At 46.8% G+C, this 24,643-nt stretch overlaps 1 protein-coding gene across 6 annotated transcripts in view; it reads right to left on the bottom strand.

Moving 5' to 3' along the window:
* The window catches only part of fam228a (family with sequence similarity 228 member A), a 76,459-nt gene that overhangs the window by 41,062 nt on the left and 10,754 nt on the right, over positions 1-24,643 (bottom strand). For 5 of the 6 annotated variants that reach the window (XM_072499108.1, XM_072499110.1, XM_072499111.1 and 2 more), the window contains exons 3-5: positions 21,396-21,473; positions 15,035-15,217; positions 14,870-14,950 (exon numbers count right to left, since the gene is read on the bottom strand). In XM_072499108.1, the coding sequence (XP_072355209.1) occupies positions 14,870-14,950; positions 15,035-15,217; positions 21,396-21,473 (342 nt within the window). Of the gene's footprint in view, positions 1-9,652; positions 10,729-14,869; positions 14,951-15,034; positions 15,218-21,395; positions 21,474-24,643 lie in introns of those variants that run through there. The other variant, XM_072499114.1, reaches the window with a different exon arrangement.

Here is a 24,643-nt window from a genome sequence, read left to right as displayed (position 1 = left end):
AAGTTTGTGAGACACGACCTCCCCTTCACAAAACCATGCTGCCTCTCACTAATACGTCCATTTGCTTCCAAATGGGAGTAGATCCTGTCTCGAAGAATTCTCTCCAGTAATTTCCCTACCACTGAAGTAAGGCTCACCGGCCTGTAGTTCCCTGGATTATCCTTGCTACCCTTCTTAAACAGAGGAACAACATTGGCTATTCTCCAGTCCTCCGGGACATCACCTGAAGACAGTGAGGATCCAAAGATTTCTGATACTTCAGTATTCTGGGGTAGATCCCATCAGGCCCTGGGGACTTATCTACCTTAATATTTTTTAAGACGCCCCACACCTCATCTTTTTGGATCTCAATGTGACCCAGGCTATCTACACACCCTTCTCCAGACTCAACATCTACCAATTCCTTCTCTTTGGTGAATACTGATGCAAAGTATTCATTTAGTACATCGCCCATTTCCTCTTGTTCCACACATAGATTCCCTTGCCTATCCTTCAGTGGGCCAATCCTTTCCCTGGCTACCCTCTTGCTTTTTATGTACGTGTAAAAAGCCTTGGGATTTTCCTTAACCCTATTTGCCAATGACTTTTCGTGACCCCTTCTAGCCCTCCTGACTCCTTGCTTAAGTTCCTTCCTACTTTCCTTATATTCCACACAGGCTTCGTCTGTTCCCAGCCTTTTAGCCCTGACAAATGCCTCCTTTTTCTTTTTGACGAGGCCTACAATATCTCTCGTTCTCCAAGGTTCCCGAAAATTGCCGTATTTATCCTTCTTCCTCACAGGAACATGCCGGTCCTGAATTCCTTTCATCTGACACTTGAAAGCCTCCCACATGTCAGATGTTGATTTGCCCTCAAACATCCGCCCCCAATCTAGGTTCTTTAGTTCACACCTAATATTGTTATAATTAGCCTTCCCCAATTTAGCACATTCATCCTAGGACCACTCTTATCCTTGTCCACCAGCACTTTAAAATTTACTGAATTGTGGTCACTGTTCCCAAAATGCTCCCCTACTGAAACTTCTACCACCTGGCCGGGCTCATTCCCCAATACCAGGTCCAGTACCGCCCCTTCCCTAGTTGGACTGTCTACATATTGTTTCAAGAAGCCCTCCTGGATGCTCCTTTCAAACTCTGCCCCGTCTAGGCCCCTGGCACTAAGTGAGTCCCAGTCAATATTGGGGAAGTTGAAGTCTCCCATCACCACAACCCTGTTGTTTTTACTCTTTTCCAAAATCTGTCTACCTATCTGCTCCTCTATCTCCCGCTGGCTGTTGGGAGGCCTGTAGTAAACCCCCAACATTGTGACTGCACCCTTCTTATTCCTGATCTCCACCCATGTAGCCTCATTGCCCTCTGAGGTGTCCTCCCGTAGTACAGCTGTGATATTCTCCCTAACCAGTAGCGCAACTCCGCCACCCCTTTTACATCCCCCTCTATCCCGCCTGGAACATCTAAATCCTGGAATGTTTAGCTGCCAATCCTGCCCTTCCCTCAACCAGGTCTCTGTAATGGCAACAACATCATAGTTCCAAGTACTAATCCAAGCTCTAAGTTCATCTGCCTTACCCGTAATACTTCTTGCATTAAAACATATGCACTTCAGGCCACCAGACCCGCTGTGTTCAGCAACTTCTCCCTGTCTGCTCTGCCTCAGAGCCACACTGTCCCTATTCCCTAGTTCTCCCTCAATGCTCTCACCTTCTGACCTATTGCTCCCGTGCCCACCCCCCTGCCATACTAGTTTAAACCCTCCCGTGTGACACTAGCAAACCTCGCGGCCAGGATATTTATGCCTCTCCAGTTTAGATGCAACCCGTCCTTCTTATATAGGTCACACCTGCCCCGGAAGAGCTCCCAGTGGTCCAGATAACGGAAACCCTCCCTCCTACACCAACTGTTTAGCCACGTGTTTAGCTGCTCTATCTTCCTATTTCTAGCCTCACTGGCACGTGGCACAGGGAGTAATCCCGAGATTTCAACCCTAGAGGTCCTGTCTTTTAACTTTCTGCCTAGCTCCCTGAACTCCTGCTGCAGGACCTCATGCCCCTTCCTGCCTATGTCGTTAGTACCAATATGTACAACGACCTCCGCCTGTTTGCCCTCACCCTTCAGGATGCCCTCTACCCGTTCGGAGACATCCTGGACCCTGGCACCAGGGAGGCATCATACCATCCTGGAGTCTCTTTCACGTCCACAGAAGCGCCCATCTTTTTTTCCAAGTAAAAAAGTTTATTATAAAAGATGTTATCATTCCCACAAAGACCAAGAACTTTTAAAAAAAGACATTTGAATTCTCAGTGAGTGACTCAGGAGGATCACATGACAAGATTAGACATTTTAAGATGTTTACAGTAACAAACAAATCAATTAAATACTTCTTTTAGAGGCAGCACGGTGGCGCAGTGGGTTAGCCCTGTTGCCTCACGGCGCCGAGGTCCCAGGTTCGATCACGGCTCTGGGTCACTGTCCATGTGGAGTTTGCACATTCTCCCAGTGTTTGCGTGGATTGTAGCCATGTAAAATGACTAACTCCCGATTAGAATGGCCAAACCCCGATTTAAAATGGCAAACGGAAGAGGCTGATGGGAAAATCAGCCAACAGGACTCAAACAGACAGCTGCACGTAAAACAGTGTATTCGCCTCTGGGGAAGCCAGACCGAATCGATACCTGCAGCCATCAACACAACAGCACACCAGCCATCTGCATAGTAAGTAGCAATCCCGGGAACAATATGCTACAAATTAGTAACACAAAGCCGACCCAGACTTTTCGGCACCAGCAGGAGCTTACACAAAGAGAGGTGAATGACCACCCCTCGATCAAGGAATCGCTCCAGCATTGGAGGATATCGAACCAAGTGATTGGGACCAAGTCCAATCACTTGGAACCAGGTACAAGGTCCGCCCCGAGAGGCGGGAAGCCCCTGGGGACTATAAGAATAGGGGCCAAGTTCAAATCTGCCCTTCTTCCCTTCTTCTCCTCTCCGCACCCTTCGAGACCCTTCTGCTGACCCTCTGCAACAGCCGCGAGAAATAGTAAGTCTTACTCCAACGCTCGCTACGAGATAGGCACTCCTGACTATCGACCTGTACCAGCTTTGAATCCCGCAGGCTCAGAACCCATACGAAAGGCCATTCGTTTCCCTGACCTGGTGGGCCATTTCCAAAGTTAAGTATTGGCCTGTTAGTTGTAGGAAGTAGCTTAGAAGTAGAATTAATGTATAAGTATTGATTGCTGTATATAATAAATGTACGTTGATTTAACTCTTACTAAGCGGTGTGTTGGATTATTGATCATTACTCGGACTTGAACCACGTGGCGGTATCAGAAAGATACCTGGCGACTCAACAGCAAAGGTGACTGAACAAGAGCAATTAAACTAAGGCTAAAACGAGCAACAGGGTTTTGCCCCCACAACCCAAAGATGTGCAGGCTAGGTGGATTGGTCACGCTAAATTGCCCCTAATTGAAAAAAATGAATTGGGCACTCTAAATTTTAAAAAAAAGAAAAAAAATTACTTCTTTTAGGCAACTGATACATTAAGCTAGAAAAAAAATTAGAACCCCCCCCATTATTTCCGAACACAATCACAAATCCCAAGCCTTTAATATTATATACACTCTTCTCAGAACTGTAGGGCCAAATCTTCTTGTCTCCAGTTCGGAAGCTTGGCGTACAACTGAAAATGAAACAAGAAGCTGTGAAAATCCTGACGCTCGGAACTATGTGGGTTTAAACTTCCAATAACCAATCCCCCATCTCCCTGTGCAAATGTCTCTGACTCTGAACTACTCGAGACAAATCCGGAGTACGTACCTTGATAGTTACCCAGGAAATGTCAGATTAAAGCCCGAGTAACTACATGACCGGCCCCCAACCCCTCCCCAACTGACCCCCACAATCCACCCGAGTACTCCTCCAACCTGATCTGGTCACCCTCCCCAACCATCCCATGCATCTATCTATTCACTTAAGCACTCATCCATTCTAACATTCAAATATTGGATCTTTAAACTTTCATACAGCAGTGAGTACTATAAAATAGGGGGCATATCCTGTCGTCCCCCAATTCTACGCTGCACTGTACAGTGCACTGCTTTGACAGCCAAGATCAGACGTTACTGGAAGAAATTCTCAGCAGTGTCGGGCGAGGAGAATCTTCAAGTGCAGGGGCAATCCTCTCATCATTGCTGTTGCTGCTTGGAAGCTTTGGGGGAAACCCAAGTTGTTTGTATGTTACGCTACACACTCTGCAGAATTGTAGTTTTTAACCAGTTGAAAGTTAGTCCCAACTTCTAACTGGGTTGCTTCTGTGTTTCATTGAGTTGTAATGTTAGTGTCTGTCTAAAGTCAATCCCTTAGTTTTCTGATAATCCTCAAACAGACTTTCAGCAGCAAGACTCACTCCAGTGACTTCTTCTCCCAACTACGCCGGGGCAAATTTTCCAGAGTTCTTGAACCTTAAATATCCATGGATCCTGTCTCTTCGACCAAAGAACGAGCTCACACCCACATTCTGCCTGGTGACTAACAGAGAATTTTCTCTCTTGCTGTCCTTAACAGCTGCTGTTTCCCTGACGTTCTCTCCAGGGCTTTCACTCTGTCCAGGTCTGTGAGTCAGTAAATCCAAGAGTCTGCCAGTCTAGCAAAGCCAGCTGCTCCTTTCTTAGTGTGAAGGTGTGGCAGATAACACATGAAATTTCAATTTGTGCTCAAGATCATGAATCCTTCCTTCTAGCTCCATGGTATCATTATAGGTGATTTCAAAGCAATGCTTTGCTTTGTTCCATCATTAGTTTAGAATGCCATAGTTAGCTGTTTTAACACCTCTTGCTCAGGTTCAGTTTGCAATTGTATTTAGACAGCTTCAATTCATCTCCACCTGTCGTTAATCCTATTTTGTCAGTCTGATATTATGTCCCTTTAAATCAGCAGTCTGTTCTTTTCACTCTTTGGACATTCATTTTCACAGTAAGAAGTCTTACAACACCAGGTTAAAGTCCAACAGGTTTGTTGCGAATCACTAGCTTTCGGAGCACAGCTCCTTCCTCAGATACTGCAGAAAGTCGTGGATTTTTGTCCATGATTCGATATCCCTTGTACATTTTCAGATTTTACAACTTCACTGGTCTTTGCAGGAACCACTGGAGATGGCAACACATTGGGCTGGATTCTCTGATTTTGTAAATATGTCCGGAGGAAGCGTCTGGTCCTACGACCAAAAGTTGGCACCGCACCGATGCTCCACCCGGTATGGGGTGAGCAGCCGCGTAAAGCCCCCGGCTTTGCCTGCAGATATGGATTGAAAATGGCTGTGTCCATGACCGTGCATGCGCATGGCGCTGACCTGCGGCAGCTGCGCCATACAACATGGCGCCGGCCGTGCACCGACCCGGCCTGCCAGATACTGGCCCCCTGAAAAAAAACTTTGCCACTCCCCACGAGTCCCCCCAGCGCCCGACGAAGCCCACCCGGCCAGCTGAATACTCCCCCCCCCCCCCCCAACTGTGGCGGCGCTGGACATAGTCCGCAACCGCCAAGCGAGGTCCCCGAAAACTGAGAGGAGACGCGACTGACGCAGTTGGGCAGAGCATCAGGGGAGGCCCTCAGGTGACATCCTGAGGCCGAATCAACGTCGTGCGGCGTACTCCGTGATTACACCATTTTTCAGGGGGCAGAGCATCCGAAAATGGCACAGCCCCCCGATTTCAGCGTAAAAATGGATTCTCCAGCCAATCGCTGAATGCGTTTTCGGCGGAGGCGATCGGAGAATCCCGCGGCTAGGTCATTTCCTAATATAGATTGTACATCTTCAACATAATTTATAGATACAATCCTCACTACAATACTGGAACTTAAACTACATCTTAAATTAACTTTATGCAACAAAGCAGATAAACAGCTTCCATTATACCTTGTATCAATACATTTTGAAATAGTGAACCTTCCAGATGGTTGTTTCCATCACCAACCACAATCAGCAATTGAGCTGGCTTGTATCTCTTAAGAATATTTTTTTTAAATCTGCTTTACCAGTGGGGTTACTTCACCTTTGAACTACACATTTTAATAATCTTCTGTTCTATGCTTTGATCTATTCCAAAAGTAATTACATTCAATTACATTGATTTGTCACAAGCTTCACTGGTACAGCATTTTCTAAAGACCCATGTAAGGATCCTCCTATTTATACCTGATTTCCCTTGTGTATTTTTTTGTTATCTTGACTGTTATAACATTTGTATCTGGACAATCACTTAAATTCTCCCGGCAGAGGTGCTATTTGGTCGGCCCAGTGATTACATATTTTGATGGACTTGGCTGGCAGCCAATCTGCTGTTTCGATTTTCCAACACTTGGCTGGCTTTCAGTGATGATTTGGTGCTGGTGTTATGCCAAACTCAAACAGGCTCCATTTTGTAGAGTGAAGTTCACTTTTGATTATGAAGCTTGGAGAGCTGGAGTTCTCATTTTTCTCTCTCCAAGATCCTGAATAAAAGGCCTTTCTGTCTCTCTGTCCACAGCCAGTTAAACCTGCAGGAAGATACAGACCAGCACCAGGCAAGCTGGGCTATTTGAAAACCTCCTTTTAAAATCTGATAATTGGGGAACTCAAATCTTACCTCAGTGAGGCTGACAATTGTGATTTCTGACTGAATGCACATGCCAGAAAATGATTTTCAACTCTAGAGTCTGGGAAGATAGCGGAAAGCAAAGACTTCAACATCAGCAACAAGAATCTTCCATTTTTTAATCCCCTATCATTTTACCCCTTTCCCTTCCTCCAGGTGCGTCTGGGTAGAGGGTGAGACTGCCAAAGGGGAAAATAGTAGATTAGCAGGCCGTTATTCTAGTTCTGTTATTGCATGTTTGCTTTTGTACAAGGCTGCCTTGGCTGCATTGAATTTGGCTCGCCGTTTGGCCAGGTCTGCACCGATGTCCTGATCCACGCAGATCACGTGCCCTTCCCAGTTACAGGACCATGTGCATCTTGTTTGGTCCTTTGTACTTTACGAAGGAATCCACCAAACACTTCCGACTTGTCCAAACCAGAATCTTTTAATGAGTCTCGTGTAGTAAGGTAGCAATCTGATACAGCGTACGTTATCATGGAGTCTGCCAACTACTCCTCTGGAACTTACACCTAGCCCTGACCATTCACATGTATGTCTTATTACCCTCTCAATCTTCTTCTGAAGATGGTCGGATGTGTCTCCCATTATGTCGGAGTCACAGGTCACATGACCTTGGTCTAGAGACTACAGGGTGTGCCTGTACCACCACCTGCTGGTTGGAAGTCACACAACATCGAACTATGATATAGCCCATAGGCATATCACCACATTGCCCAATTCAGGATCCGCTCTATCTTGGAACCTGTTTAGCTTGGCAATGATGGCCCGTAGTTGCTCCCCTGCTTTTGTCAGTGGCAGGACTGACCTGTGGGCCCTGCCTATTTCTGAGGGCTTGGGGAAGTTCCCCCACCCCCCCAACCAGCTTACTCAGCATCCGAGCCAAGTACTCCCATGGGTTTCTGCCATCGCTGATCTCCGGCAGGCCTACAATGCGGAAGTTCTGGCGGCACGATCGGTTCCCCTGGTCCTCCACTTTTCCCTTGAGCATTCCCTGGGTCACCACCAACAGTGCCACCTCCACTTCTAATGAGTCGGTTCGGTCTCTTTGGTCGGTCGTCACCTTTTTGAGCTCCTGTGCCATCATTTCCTGCGCCTCTAATCGGCACTCCTGTTTTTCAAGCGCCTCCTTGAAGGGGGCCAGGGCATCTGCGGCCGCTGCTTTTCCATCACCATCATTTCCAGCTTGTTCCCCTGTACATCAGGAGCTCCTGCGTTAGGTACTTCATCTACTGACTTATTGGTGAGTAGTCCGGCGTGCATGTCGGCGTCCCGGCTCAGTCAGCTATCTCCAGCTCTACATTACTCCCAGTGTCCGCCACCCCGGCTTTCTTCTCCTGGCTACTGCTAGTTTTATCGTCTCTTTGGCCCCTTGGATGGTTGAGGGCATCTCGGTGTGACCCCTAATTTAGTATTCACCAAAAGAAGAAACCATTCTCTTTTGATCTAATCAGTCCAACCAATTCACTGTTAGTATTCCACTATCATGTAATCTCTAAATCTCCTTTATTCTAAAGAACAAAAAGTATTTCAACTTTTCCAACAAAAATTCTTACATCCATAGTTATGAATGAAAATTTAAGCATATTGCAATTAGATTCTCAGGCCAATCATAGAATCCCTACAGTGCAGGAGGTGGCCATTCGGCCCATCGGGTCTACATCGACCTTCTGACAAAGCACCCTACCTATCCCGATTCCACCACCCTATCCCTGTAACCCCACCCAAGGGCAATTTAACATAGCCAATCCACCTAACCTGCACATCTTTGAATTGTGGGAGGAAATCAGAGTACCCAGAGGAGACCCACGCAGAGACGAGAAGAGTGTGCAAACTCCACACAGACAGTCACCAGAGGTCGGAATCAAACCCGGGTCCCTGGCACTGTGAGACAGCAGTGCTAACCACTGTGCTCATTGTACTGTACCAAAGTTTAGTGGCAACCACCTCAGCCAGTACTGCAGAGAAACTATACTCCAATTGAGTACTTCTCTGCTTCCTGAACTGCTCTTAGTGTTCCTATTTAACTAAAATTAACTTAAAAATTCAAATATTATATAAAAGCTATGATTTTCAAATGTGGACTTAATTATTCTGCACATCCTGATGCAATTATCCCCACCTATTGGTTTGGTCTCAACTCCTTGCATTGCCCAGGAGATCTGCTAGTTTACAATTTTTTTTAAAGTATAAAAGCCTCAAAATAGTACAAAAGATATTTTGGCTGATTCCCATCAAACTGTCAAGACAGATTGTTTCCAATTTCCTTTACATTAAGAAGCAGTTCCACTGCAGGCCGGCTTCCTTCAGTACTCAAAAATTCCATCATTTTATGATTCCAACGTCATCCAGGACCGAGAAATTTGTTTGACTGATGGACTTACTACTGGGCTCCATGTCAACCCCATCCATCAGCAGCACACTGTGGCTACACTATGTGTAATCCACAGGATGCACCTCAGCAACTCAAAATTACTTAAGCAGCACCTCCAGTCCATGCAATCTCTACCACTAAGAAAATTAATGTATGGGACCAAGTTTTACATGGTTCAGACATGGGCACATGTCATGTTCCTTCATCTTATTTCATCATTCCTCCATTGTACCTCTTTAACCAAACCTTTGGTCATCTAGTATTTCCTTATGTAGCTCAGTGTATGTAGCTCAGTGTCATACTTTGTTTTATAAAGCTCTTGTGCATTGCCTTGGAATGTTTTATTACGTTAAAGCACAATATAAAAACAAGTTTTATTCTTCATCATTGCAAAAGAATACTGAAATTTCCTACCCAACGTCACAGTTGGAGCACCGTCACTACAAAAACTACAGCAGCTCAAGGAGAAGGTTATCACCATTGTTCCAGAGGAGAGAGGTATACCTGAACTCCTTTATTTTTTCACTGTCTGTCCAGAGACAGAGGCGTTTTAATTTTTGAAATAGGTTATGGTGCGTATCCCCCCCAAACCATCCATGTCAGTGAGGTCAATTTTAAAGTGACTCGCAGCAAACTCCAAGTTTAAATCAGAAGTATAGTTTATTCATATGTTCAAATTCACAACATCATACCAGATTCACACAAGCACACAATAAGGAGATAGGAAAAGAGGAGTTTCACTATGAATAATTCAAAAAGGCATTCCAGATGTGGATTGCAGTCCAGAAAGTCAGTCTAGTGAGGGTTCCTTAAATAGAAGTTAGAGTTGTGGCAGGTTCAACTAGCTGACGCAGGAGTTGCAGAATTCCTTTGATTTGGATTTGACTTGTCACGTGTAGCGAGGTACAGTGAAAAGTATTGTTCTGCATATAGTCCAGACAGATCGTTCCATACATGAAAGAACATAGGACATACATAAATACACAATGTAAATACACAGGCATCAGGTGAGCATACGGAGTGTAGTACTACTCATTAGAGTCCACAAGAGTCTGGTAACAGTAGGGAAGAAGCTGTTTTTAAATGTGTTAGTGGGTGTTCTCATATTTTTGTATCTACTGCCCGATGGAATAAGTTGGAAGAGAGAATAACCTGGGTGGGAGGGATCTTTGGTTATGCTGCCCCTTTCCCAAGGCAGCGGGAGGTGTAGACAAAGTCAATGCTTGGGAGGCGGGTTCCCGTGATGGACTGGGCTCTGTTCACGACTTTTTGTAGTATCTTATGGTCTTGGGCCGAGCAGTTGCCATACTAGGCTGTGATGCAGCCAGATAGGATGCTTTCTATGGTGCATCTGTAAAAATTGGTAAGAGTCAATGTGGACGTGCCAAATTTCCTTAGTTTCCTGAGGAAGTTATAGGTGCTGTTGTACTTTCTTGGTCGTGGCGTCGATGTGGGTGGACCAGGACAGATTGTTGGTGATGTGCGCACCTTGGAATTTGAAGCTGTCAATCATCTCTACACTTCTGCACCATTGATGCAGACAGGGATGTGTACGATACTTTGCTTCCTGAAGTCAATGACTAGCTCCCAAAAGTTGGTATAGAGAGACTTGGTCTGCTTGACAGACGATGGCAGGGATCTTCAGAGTAACGGGCTTCAAGGAGGCTTGAAATGATGCAGGCTGTTCAGCCTGGAGTCCTGTTTTGATGTTCACAGCCTGGAGGTTAAACAGCAGACTGAGTCTTAAGTTTAGAAATGCAATATTGAAACTTTCCAAAGGCTAAAAGCTTAGGCCATGTGTTGTTGCCTAATGAGTCAGTTGCAGGTCAACAAGCAGTCTCTATGCCTTTGGACAAAATCCATTGTTCACCTTTGGAGATAATGGTAGCTTTTCGTGCCTCCCTGTGTGTAACAAATTTTGATGACTCTCCCTTTGTTATAGGACTAGACTGAGGAGACAGATACGCTGCTGGTCCTAGTTTTGTTGATTATAATGTGTCTTCACAATGAGAGGTGAGATTCCACAGCATGTGGGTTGAGCATTTGTCCTGGAACTGCTGCTGAAATTTCCAGAATCTGTAGCCGACTTGTGAATGTGACCTATGTAGCAGCCACCTTTTGGTTCAGCAAAGTTCCATTTTTTTGAAGAACCAAAAAGGAAGGTTTGATTTAAACACGTTATGATCTCTTTCATGTCTTGGGAACATAACACCATCTTCTCAGAGCAACTAAGGATTGGCAATAAATCTGACAACGCATCCAAAGAATGTATTTAAAAACAAAAAGAACAAATTATTGCAGCAGCACACATTTCTACAGAAAGCTGCCTAATGCAGTATTCTGGTTGCAAAAGTATTACTCCAGTGAAGATATCAAAAAGTTATTGATCTAGACTCCAGGCAAAGACCAAGGTCTTCAGGGACATACCTCGTAGATCATGAATCATTCGGCAGATAAAGCTTGCTCTGGCAATTCTTCCATGTGTCTGATTGCCACTACAGATGGCTCAAAGGGTGTGCTGCTGAGATAAGTGAGTACATCCACCAGTGACAGCTTCTAGTCATGAACTAAACATTAGGCTCAAGACAGGACTTTTCTGGAGCAGGCTGGCACATTGCTTTGGTTTCCTTCATCCTGATCATAAGACTAAGTTGTTGCATGCATTGGAGAACAAGACTAGGCTATATTGCATGCCCAGCTCTGAACATGTAACCAGTGCACAGGCATCATAAACAGGAAATTGTTAATATGTCGTTGGAGACCTTGGCCTTTGCCTGGGCTAGTCTCAAATTGAGCAGCTTCCTGTCCATGCATTATCTGACTTTGATGTCAGGATCACCATCATGGAAGGCGTCAGAGAGCCTGGTAGAGAAAAACATGGAGAGGGTTGGCGCAAGCACAGAGCCCTGTTTAACTCCATCAGTAACAGGGAATTGGTCAGAATACACACCATCATGCAGAGCACAAGTGAGGATTCTGTCATGGAACTGTCGAATCAGTGTGGTGAATTTCTCAGGGCCGCTGGACTTGTGGCAGATAAAATGTAATGAAATTACGCATTTTGGTAGGAAGAACAAGGAGAGGCAAATTATACTAAATGATCCAATTAAAGGGGTTGCAAGATCAGAGACACCTGTGATCTTTATGGACAAATGAAAGTAGAAGGGTAAGTAGAAAAAAAAGAGGTTAATAAAGCACACAAGATCCAAATAAACAAAGACCATACAGGGGCAGCACGGTAGCATTGTGGATAGCACAATTGCTTCACAGCTCCAGGGTCCAAGGTTCGATTCCGGCTTGGGTCACTGTCTGTGCGGAGTCTGCACATCCTTCCCGTGTGTGCATGGGTTTCCTCTGGGTGCTCCGGTTTCCTCCCACAATCCAAAGATGTGCAGGTTAGGTGGATTGGCCATGCTAAATTGCCCTTAGTGTCCAAAATTGCCCTTAGTGTTGGGTTGGGTTACTGGGTTATGGGGGCAGTTGACCTTGGGTAGGGTGCTCTTTCCAAGAGCTGGTGCAGACTCGATGGGCCGAATGGCCTCCTTCTGCACTGTAAATTCTATGATAATCTATGATGAAAAAGCATGGAGGTTATGGTGATCTTTTATAGACTACTGTTTGGTCTCAACTGGAATATAGTGTCGAATTCTGGGCGCGATACTATAGGAAGGATATGAATACTTCAGAAAGTGTGCAGTAAAAATGTAAGAAAATGGTCCCAGGGATGAAGGACTTAATTTACATGGATAGATTAGAGAAGCTGGAGCTGTTCTCCTTAGAGAAGGTTGAGAGGAGTTTTGGTAGAAGTGTTCATGATCATGAGGAGTCTGGAAAAAGTAGATAAAAATGTAGAAAAACATTTTCTTTTATAAACGCAGCATGTGGCTGCAGTCTGGAATGCACAGCTTGACAAGTATGGTGAATGCACATTCACTTGTGGCTTTTAGAATGTGACTGGATAATTATCCAAATTGGAAACATTTGCAGGAAGACAGGGACAATGTGGGATCACGGGATTAGCAGTTACTTTGCAAAAAGCCGACGTAACAAGCTGAAACATCTCCTCCTGTAGTGTAACCAGTTATGATTCTTTAAACAGCAAAGGAACCCTCAACATTTATTTCAATAGGGAAAAGCGCACGTCTAAAAATAATTATCTAGTAATGGTTTATTTGAAGCCCCAAACTAATGCCATAATTGGCACATATTGTTGAAATCCATTACGCTCAACAATTCAGGATAATATAACCCCTGCCTTCCTAGAAGTTCTCAAAATACAAATGTTTAATTTAAACACTGGGAGTGTGATTCAACGGAAACATTTCCAAGTTCATTTGTGATTGTGATTTCAGCCACCACGATCCAATGACACTTACAGCGGGATTCTCCGTTGGCGGAATCCTCCGCTTCGCCGGCAGTGCACCCACGCCCGCAGCTTTCCCAACGGCATGGGGTGGCCACAATGGGAAACCCCATTGGCAGGCTGTGGGAACAAAGAATCCCACTGCTGGCGGGCGGGCGTGCTGCGCCAAAACACAGGGCTGGCAGGACGGAACATCCCACACCTAATCACCTTTTTGGGCCCTGGGGAGTTTCTCACTGGTTTAGTCCACACTTAAGAGTATCGGGGAGCTGAATGCATAGATCGGGCAGCCACTTTGAAAAGATGCCCCGATCTCAAAGTGAGCTTGTGGATTCCCCACACTCGCACCCATGGGCAATGTCACCCCCCACACCCATGGGTACTACCCCATACCCCAAGTAAGAACATCCTGCCATGGGGTCCCTGGGGTTCTACCTCTTCAGGACCATCCCCTTAAAGGGCCTCCCCTTCCAGGGCCCCCACCAGTCACCTCTATTTACCTGCCATGTACGCCCCACCTTCAAACCCCTCTCCACCCTCCCTTCATTGGCCTGGCCCTCCTTTGGCCCCTAAACCTTGGCAGTGCCATCCTAGCACCCAGGCACCCTTGCACTGGCACCCAGGCAGCTTGGCAGTGTCACCCTGGCATGGGCACCCTTGCACTGCCACCTTGGCAGTGCACTCCGGCACCTTGGCAGTGCCGGGGTGGCAGTGCCAAGGTGCCAGCTGGGCAGTGCCATGGTGACCACGTTCCAGGGGAGGGCCAGGGGCCCACCCTGCAGTATCCCTGACCACCCAGGAGTCACCAATAGTCCGGGAGATCCCCGGGTGCAGTTCCGCCAGGTGCACGTTTGTGAGGACCAGTGCTGAATGGCGCCCAGCTGCGGCCTCACTGGGTAGGTCGGTGGATCCCGGGAGGTCGGTGGATCCCGGGTAAGTTTGCCGAAGTCGGTTTAAAACTAACTTGGCACGCGGCGTTTGTTCCCGCCCTTTTTGGCCGTGCTTCTGACTCCAACGCCTCACACGAGGCGTGAAGGCTGCCGGGACACCCAAGGGAGGCCTCTCCTGGCATCCACCAGCCGCATTGCGCTCTCGCTCGAGTGCTGTGCAGCCGGTGGATTGCGCCCTGGGTATAGTATTTGGAATATATATTCAAAATATAATAAATTATGACAGCCAATTGATTCTGCATATCAAAATCGATGGACATCCAGGAATATAATCCCAAGTCCATAATATGTGTAACCGGAAAATGCAAAATAGTCCTGTGTATAACTGAAAAGCAGTTTTAGTACACCCAAATGTCAATTGTGTTGTCTTCCAAATTCATAGGAGGAGCCATGCCATTTAAATTAATGGACTACATTCTGGAATAGATTTTGAATAGACTAAATCAGTATGATGTGGTCCCGTGTACCAGCCAGCAATATGTCATAAAACAGTAGTGCAATAATTGCACAAGAACCAACTGTTGTAAAATCATACAAAACTGTACCTTAAATCTATGAGGTTTACACAGTTGGTGGACAAATGGATTGAAGTCATCTGGGTTATATTCTTCCAAAAACACAGGTTCCTATTAAAAAATAGTGTAATATTTCTGTGATTGAATAATACATATATAAATTGGTCTTGATTAATTAAAGTTGTCAAATCATACCTTTTTATTGCAGTAATCCAAATACTGTAAAATTGAAGGACGTCGTCTTTCAATTGACTGATTTAATTTTGCTTTGACTTTCCATTGTAGTGGTTCATAGACATAGTCATTCCATTTCTTGTAGAGCAGCTCTTTCTTTCGTAGGTTTAGCATATCTTTGTAGGCTGAATATTTATCCAACTCCTAATGAAAATCAAAGACAGGAAAATGATTTACAAATGAAATGCCAGCACTCAGAATCTACTGTTATTACATTTGTACAGGTAGGAAATATGCAACACATCTGAATTTCAGAACAGGTAATAAGCTATCTTAGAAACAGCACATTGAACATCAGGTGCAGGCTCAATAAGATAATGATTGATCTGTACCGCAACTCTATTTACCTGCCTTTGATCCATTTTCCTTGCAACCTTTAGCCAATAAAACTTAACAACTTCACTGAACTCAGCATCTACAGCCTTTTCAGAGTTTCCACGGCCAATTAACCTTATTAAAATCCTTTCTATTGCTGCAAGTGTATTTTATCAATATTAATACTACAATTCTTTTCCTGACTTACCCATCCTTTCTAAATACCCTAAAACATGGAATATTTTGCTCCCAGTCATGCTCATTGCAGATTTCTGCATTTCCACAACTTTAAGCTGAATTGTGCTTGTAAATCATCTGTTTTATTTCTTACACTGTGCATTTAAAGAAGTTTTATTTGATAACTCTTCTCAATCCCTTCATATCCCCTGAAGGTATTTTCCTCTCACTTTTTGACTTGTTACATGTTCGGCTGATGCTTTATACATTGCTACTTAGGCAATCTAAAATGTTATCATTTTTCATCACTCCTGTTTAATTACGGTAAATTGGGTAGGAACAAAAAGTATAATTTTTTACTCAATTTTTTAATGTTCATCCTCATTCGGTTACTTCACTTCCCCTCCTTTATGTTTAAAGTCATTTTTTAAAAAAAAATATATTTTATTGAAAATTTTTCGATCACAATTTTTTCCCCTTACACATCAAACATAACAAAAAAGAAAATTTAACAGTAAACAAATGGCTAATCAACATGGTAAACTAATCATTTAACATAAACTAAAACTTCCCCCCCCCCCCCCCCCGCCCTTCCCCCTGGGTTGCTGCTTTGCTGCTGCTGGTTATCTGTCTTCCCTCTAACGTTCCCCTAGGTAGTCGAGGAATGGCTGCCACCGCCTGGTGAACCCTTGAGCCGATCCTCTCAGCGCAAACTTCATCTGCTCCAGTTTTATGAACCCCGCCATATCGTTTATCCAGGCCTCCAGTCCGGGGGGTTTCGCTTCCTTCCACGTGAGTAAAGTCCTACGCCGGGCTACTAGGGACGCAAAGGCCACAACGTCGGCCTCTTTCGCCTCCTGCACTCCAGTCTCATCCGCAACTCCAAATAGAGCTAGCCCCCAGCCTGGTTTGACCCGGACCTTCACCACCTTCGAGATCACTCCCGTCACTCCCTTCCAATACCCCTCCAGTGCCGGGCACGACCAAAACATATGTGCGTGGTTTGCCGGGCTTCCGCCGCACCTCCCACACTTGTCCTCCACTCCAAAGAACCTGCTCAATCTTTCTCCCGTTATGTGTGCTCTATGTAGCACCTTGAATTGAATCAGGCTAAGCCTGGCGCACGAGGAAGAGGAATTTACCCTGCTTAGGGCATCAGCCCACATACCCTCCTCTATCTCCTCCCCTAGCTCTTCTTCCCACTTTCCTTTTAACTCGCCCACCAGCTCCTCCCCCTCTTCCCTCATCTCTTGGTATATCTCTGTCACCTTGCCCTCCCCGACCCACACCCCCGAAAGCACTCTGTCCTGGATCCCCTGTGCCGGGAGCAGCGGAAATTCCCTCACCTGTTGTCTTGTAAACGCCCTCACCTGCATATGCCTAAGGAAGTTTCCCCGGGGCAACTTATACTTTTCCTCCAATGCTCCCAAGCTCGCAAACGTCCCATCTATAAATAAATCTCCCACCCTCCTAATTCCCAACTGGTGCCAGCTCTGAAATACTCCATCCATCCTTCCTGGGGCAAACCTGTGGTTGTTCGTGATTGGGGACCCCACCAGGGCTCCCCGCGCACCTCTCTGTCGCCTCCATTGTCCCCAAATATTCAATGTTGCTGCCACCACTGGGTTCGTGGTAAACCTTTTTGGTGAGAGCGGTAGCGGCGCCGTCACCAGCGCCTCTAGGCTCGTCCCTTTACAGGACTTCCTCTCCAGTCTTTTCCACGCCGCTCCCTCTCCCTCCATCATCCATTTACGAATCATCGCCACATTGGTGGCCCAATAGTAGTCGCCCAAATTCGGTAGCGCCAATCCTCCTCTGTCTCTGCTACGTTGTAGGAACCCCCTCCTTACCCTCGGGACTTTCCCTGCCCACACGAAGCTCGTGAGGCTCCTGTCTATTTTTTAAAAAAAGGTCTTAGTGATTAGTATAGGGAGACATTGAAATACAAATAAGAACCTCGGGAGGACCATCATCTTAATTGCCTGCACTCTGCCCGCCAACGACAGAGGCTGCATGTCCCACCTCTTGAAGTCCTCCTCCATTTGTTCTACCAATCGTGTCATATTAAGTCTGTGTAAGGTTCCCCAGCTCCTAGCGATCTGAATCCCCAGATATCGGAAGTTTCTTTCCACTTTCCTTAGAGGCAGGCCATCTATCCCTCTACTCTGGTCCCCAGGGTGTATCACAAAAAGCTCACTCTTTCCCATGTTAAGCCTATATCCCGAGAAATCTTCGAACTCCCTCAGTATCTGCATGACCTCTGTCATCCCCCCCACTGGGTCCGTCACATACAACAGTAGGTCATCTGCGTATAGCGACACTCGGTGTTCTTCTCCCCCTCTAATCACCCCTCTCCATTTCCTGGAGTCTCTCAACGCCATGGCCAGAGGTTCAATTGCCAACGCGAACAACAATGGCGGACATCCCTGTCTTGTTCCCCTATATAGTCGGAAATACTCCGATCTTTGCCGACCCGTGACCACACTTGCTGTTGGGGCCCCATAAAGGAGTTTGACCCAGCTAATAAACCCATTCCCGAACCCAAACCTCCTTAGCACCTCCCATAAGTACTCCCACTCCACCCTATCAAATGCCTTCTCTGCATCCATTGCCGCCACTATCTCTGCCTCCCCCTCCACTGGGGGCATCATTATCACCCCTAATAGTCGTCGCACGTTGACATTCAGTTGTCTCCCCTTTACGAACCCTGTCTGGTCTTCGTGCACCACCCCGGGACACAGTCCTCTATCCTCGATGCCAGTACCTTTGCCAGCAATTTGGCGTCCACATTAAATAATGAAATAGGTCTATAGGACCCGCACTGCAACGGATCTTTATCCCGCTTCAGAATTAGCGATATCATCGCCTCCGACATTGTCGGGGGTAAAGTCCCTCCTTCCCTGGCCTCATTAAACGTCCTCACCAACAGCGGGGCCACCAAGTCCACGTATTTTCTATAAAATTCCACCGGGAACCCGTCTGGTCCCGGAGCCTTCCCTGCTTGCATATTCCCCAGCCCCTTAATAACCTCGTCCACCCCAATCGGTGCCCCCAGGCCTTCCACCTCCTGCTCCTCCACCCTCAGGAACCTCAATTGATCCAGGAACTGCCGCATCCCCTCCTCTCCCTCCGGGGGTTGGGACCTATACAGTCCTTCATAAAAGGTCTTGAACACCTCGTTTATCTTCCCTGCTCTCCGCACCGTAGCTCCTTTTTCGTCTCTAATTCCCCCTATCTCCCTCGCCGCTGTCCTCTTTCGCAGCTGATGGGCCAGCAGGCGACTAGCCTTTTCCCCATATTCATACCTTCTCCTTGAGATCAACGACCTTCCCAGAACAAAAAAATCTATCCGGGAGTGCACTTTATGGACATGGAAGAAGAAGGAGAACTCCCTGGCCTTCGGTCTAAGAAATCGCCATGGATCCACTCCCCCCATTTGGTCCATAAACCCCTTGAGCACCTTGGCCGCTGCCGGCCTTCTTCCGGTCTTCGATCTGGATCTATCTAACCCTGGGTCCAGCACGGTGTTGAAGTACCCTCCCAATATCAAGTTTCCTACCTCCAGGTCCGGTATACGACCCAACATCCGTCTCATAAATCCCGCATCGTCCCAATTCGGGGCATATACATTAACCAGCACGACGTCCATTCCCTCCAGCCTGCCACTCACCATTACCTATCTACCTCCGTTATCTGCTACAATGCTCCTTACTTCAAATGCTACCCGTTTCCCCACCAATATGGCCACCCCTCTATTCTTTGCATCTAATCCTGAGTGGAACACCTGTCCCACCTATCCTTTCCTTAACCTAACTTGGTCCGCCACCTTCAGGTGCGTCTCCTGGAGCATAGCCACGTCTGCCCTTAGTCCTTTCAAGTGCGCGAGCACTCGGGCCCTTTTAATCGGTCCACGCGATCAGCCTCACTAGGGGGCTACCTGCCCCCTTCCCGTGTCGACTAGCCTTCTCTAGGCCAGTCCCGTATCCCGCCTCCGCACTCCCGCTCGCTCCCCAGGCGTCGCATTCCATCCCCGTCCACCCACTCTTTAGCCATTTCCTCTTTGATTTCCGCAGCAGCAACCCAGTTATCCCCCCCTCCCACCCCCTCGCCGCTAGATCCCCTTCTAGCGTGATTGCTCCCCCCATATTACTTCCGCAAGTCAGCTGACTTCAACTGACCCCGGCTACTCCTGCTCCCTCCTTGACCCCCCCGTGTGGGGAACTCCCATCTGCCTTGCGCCTGTCTTCCTGCCATTATCTTTCTGGCGCGGGAACATCCCTTTATCTGACCCGCCTCTTGTGGCGCAGCTCCCTTTCCCCTCCCACTCCCATTCCTCATTCTCCGCCTAGGTCCCTTCTTTCCCCTCTCACCGGCGCCCACATTTCTTAGTGTCTCCCCCCTTCCCAATTTACATCGACAATAACATTCCCTACAGTATCAGTCCCGATCCAATTTCTCCTCTTTAATAAAGGTCCATGCTTCTTCCGCCGTTTCGAAATAGTGATGTCTCTCCTGGTACGTGACCCATAGTCGTGCCGGCTGCAGCATCCCGAACTTCACCTTCTTTTTGTGTAACACCTCCTTGGCTCGGTTAAAACTCGCCCTCCTTCTCGCCACCTCCGCACTCCAATCCTGGTACACCCGTACCACTGCATTCTCCCATCTGCTACTCCGTACTTTTTTAGCCCATCTCAGGACCTCTTCTCTATCTTTAAGGTGGTGAAATCGCACGATTGTCACCCTAGGTGGTTCTCCCGCTTTTGGTCTTCTCGCCGGGATCCGATGTGCCCCCTCCACCTCCAAGGGGCCCGCAGGGGCCTCAGCTCCCATCAACGAGCTTAGCATCGTGCTTACATAAGCCTCGCAATCCGCTCCTTCCACTCCCTCAGGGAGACCCAGTATCCGAAGGTTCTTCCTTCGCGCTCTGTTTTCTAGGGCCTCAATCCTTTCAATGCACTTTTTGTGGAGCGCCTCGTGCGTCTGTGTTTTGTCCGCCAGGCCCAGGATCTCGTCCTCATTATCCGTCACCTTCTGCTCCACCACGCAGAGCTCTGTCTCCTGGGTCCTTTGTGCCTCCTTGAGCCCCTCAATTGCCTGTAGCATCGGGGTCAGCACCTCCCTCTTTAGTAGCTCCACACACCGTCTCAAGAATTTGTCTTGCTCGGGCCCCCATGCCGCCTGGGCTTTCTCCGCCGCCATCTTGTGTCTTATCCCTTTCTGTCCCTATCGTCGAGGATTCCTCGCGCTGCAGCCGCCGCCGCCGATATTTTCCTCTTTCGTTGGGGGGGGGGGACTCCCTATTCACTCACCCCACACCGGGTTTCGTCGCGCAAAAATTTCCCGTTGGGGCTCTTAAAAGAGCCCGAAGGTCCGTTGGAGCTGGAGCCGCCGAAACGTGCGGCTTAGCTAGTCATCGCCGCAACCGGAAGTCCCTCGTTTAAAGTCATTTTGGCTATTCAATTTATCTTTTCTGCTCGGACCTTAGTCTCAGCACAGTTCGGATGAAATCATATCCAGAGGTACAGTTCTGTCCTATTCCAATGCTAGTGCCGGTGCTCCAAGGGAACATCTCTTGCTCAGACCAATCTTACAGCAGTAGAATACAGTATTTTAGTAAGGGCAATTAGACAGAAGAAACACTACTGTAGAGCAAAGCAAGTAATATTATGGCGGAGCTGTCTACATACTCATGATGTAGTGAAGGAATATAAAAATATGGAAGTCAGGAAAGAAAATTGCGGAAACAATGTGGTTATAATGGAAGTTTTTAATTTTACTTTCCTAATCTCGGTTTTCCTTGAAAATTAGCAACTGCTGAGACGTTTGTTACCTTGATAAAGCATTCTTCCATATCATGCAGGGGCTGACAGACAGCATTAACTTCACAGGATTCCTTAACTGCTTTAGCCTGCAAAACACAGACATTTAATAACTACTACAGTCTGCTCACTCAAGTATTTGAACATTCAGCACTTCCACACTGAACTACAATTGTACGTTTTTTAAAGGCTTAGAATTGTTGAAGGTTTTTACAGTTATTTTATTTCTCTGTTGCGGAAGTTTCACCGGTAATCATTCACTCCCCAACCGACCAGATGACACACAAGAGTTGAGTTTCAGTTTAAAACTTTATTGCAAGCTATGGCAGGGGAGCTAAGCTACCACTAGATGGCTTGCCAGCTCCCCGATCACAGCAAGGATTGATCAATAATACTTTGCGTGTTATCTCAGGTAATTAACATGCAACAATCAAAAGAATACATTTGTTCAAAAATGATCCACGTCCATTCACAACTAATAATTAGGATTACATATGAGTATAGTTACCAATCATAATCAAAACACGTAGTATTATAATATTGCCAGGCGCATAGGTATCTCTGCTTATTTACAAGCTTTCAGACATAGAACATAACACAGTGCAGTAAGTTATTAGATGAAGTATATGCCCGAGCTCTAGCCCACAGACTCCCTCCCATTATCCTGTGTTCTATGATGATCACATGAGCGGCAGCTGCCAGGTACCAATTAACTTTATGGGTACAGTCATCCTTGCCAAACTACAAGTCCTTGGGAGTTTTATCTGTTGCCACAGATACAGCTTTTCTATGGAAAGCTCCTAGCCTCTGCAAGCAGGAACTCTTGTTATCCCTTAGGTTTTATTTAAGTGAGTATTCAGGTCTTAAACCTAAATCCACCTCTTTACTTCGTTACATTTGTATTTCAACACCCTTCTGTGAAGACTTTTAAAAATTAATTTACGGGATGTGGGCGTCGTTAGTTAGGCCAGCATTGGTTACCTATCCCTAGTGGCCCTTCAGAGGTGGTGGTGAGTTGCCTTCTTGAACCACTGCAGTCCCTAAGGTGTAGGTCCATCCACTGTGCTGTTAGGGAGGGAGCTCCAGGATTTTGCCCTAGCGACTGCGAAGGAACAGAAATATACTTCCAAGTCAGGGTGGTGAGTGACTTGGAGGGGAACATCCAGGTAGTGGAGCTCCCAGGTTATCCGCTGCTCTTGTCCTTCTAGATGGTAGTGGTCATGGGAGGGAAGGTGCTATCTAAGGAACTTTGGCGAGTTACTGCAGTGCATCTTGTAGTCAGTTGTGGAGGGGTTGAATGTTTGTGGAAGGGGGAGCAATAAGCGGTTTGGATGGTGTTGAGCTTCTTGAGTGTCGCTGGAGCGGCACTCATCCAGGCAAGTGGAGAGTATTCCATTACACTCCTGCCTTGTGCCTTGTAGGTGGTGGACAGGCTTTTGGGGGGAGGGGGGTCAGGAGGTGAGCCTTTGACCTGCCCTGGTAGCCACAGTATTAATATGGCTAGTCCAGTTCAGTTTCTGATCAATGGTAACCACCAAGATGTTGATAGTGGGGGATTCAGCGATGATAATGCCATTGAATTTCTAGGGGTGATGGTTAGATCTTCTCTCGTAGGAGATGGTTATTGCCTTGCACTTGTGTGGCACGAATGGAACTTGCCACTTGTCAGCCCAAGCCTGGATATTGTCCAGGTCTTGCTGCATTTGGACATGGACTGCTTCATTATCGGAGGAGTTGCAAATTGTGCTGAACGTTGTGCAGTCATCCGCAAACATCCCCACTTTTTTTTTTCTTTTAAAAAAATTTAGAGTATTCAATTCTGTTTTTTCCAATTAAGGGGCAATTTAACGAGGCCAATCCACCTACCCTGCACATCTTTGGGTTGTGCTGGTGAAACCAACACAAACACGGGGAGAATATGCAATATCCACAGGGACACTGACCCAGAGCCGGGATCGAACCTGGGACCTCGGCACCGTGAGGCAGCAATGCTAACCACTGCGCCACCGTGCTGACTCAACCCCCCACTTCTGACCTTATGATTGAATGGAGGTCATTGATGGAGCCTCTGAAGATGTTTTGGCCTAGGACACTACCCTGAGGAACTCCTGCAGTGATGTCCTGGAGCTGAGATGATTGACCTCCATTCATCACAACCATCTTCTTTTGTGCCAGGTACGTCTCCAAGCAGCGGAGAGTCGTCGTCTCCCCCCCCCCCCCCCAACTTTGAAGCATCAGTCTTCGATCTGTGCTGGTAACACCGAGCCACTCTTGGTGATGGACACTGAAGTCCCCCACCCAGAGCATATTCTGTGCCTTTGCCATCCTCAGTGTTTCCTCCAAGCGGTGTCCAACATGGAGTATTGATTCATGATGTCTTACCCCAAGTCAATAACACGGAAAGAATAAAGAACTTCAATTCATATGGAGTCTTTCACAAACTCAGGGCACCTCAAAGAGCATCATAGATCAAGTACTTTTGAAACAGGAGCCCCAATTTTAACACCCCTCCACACCCTGTCCACTACCAGGAATGGTAGCAGGTGATGGCAGTTAAACTGAGGGCAGCATTAACCCACTGTTTTATGTAAGACACCCAATCCAAGCTAGCTGGATGTCATTTATATAACGTAGATTGAGTCCTGATATCGTTCTCAGGACCTGATTTGCTATTTTAGATTGATGCCCAAGAGGGACACCAATGACGCAATCATCATCAGGCTAACATATCAGGATCAAGATCATGGACCAGATGAGGCTCACGCAAGTACACATTAAAATTTTATCCCAAGTGTCTTTGTGAGCCAAAAGGAAAAAGGGCCTTCCTTGTCTTGAGGTCTGTCCAATCACACCTTCAACCCACCACATTTTGGAATGCCAAGGCTCTAAGCCTGCTGGATCCCTGCTTTGGTCTCCTGCCAATTTTCAATCTTAGCCACCAGCCAGGTGGTGGAACCATGTTTGGGCAGGAGTCGGAAAATAAATCATGGAAATAAGGCCCAGCCAGCATCCATATACCAAGATGCACTGCCTGCTTTGGTACTCGAGGTACCATACCTGCCTTCCCTTTTTTAAAACCAGGGTCATAGTCACTGTTGTCATGTAGGGAAACACAGCAGCCAATTTCATACAGGAAGTTGCCACAAATAGCAAGTTGCCACAACCAGCAATCAGATAAATTATCAGATTTTTTTGTATGACCAATGAGACATACATGTTGCTCAGATCACTAGGAGGACTCTCCAATGCTCTCCTTTGA

This window comes from Scyliorhinus torazame, chromosome 4, assembly GCF_047496885.1.
Source record: "Scyliorhinus torazame isolate Kashiwa2021f chromosome 4, sScyTor2.1, whole genome shotgun sequence".
In the NCBI taxonomy this organism is placed as follows: Eukaryota; Metazoa; Chordata; class Chondrichthyes; order Carcharhiniformes; family Scyliorhinidae; genus Scyliorhinus; species Scyliorhinus torazame.
Note: the sequence above shows the minus strand (reverse complement) of the source record. Positions and strands in the feature narration are given on the sequence as shown.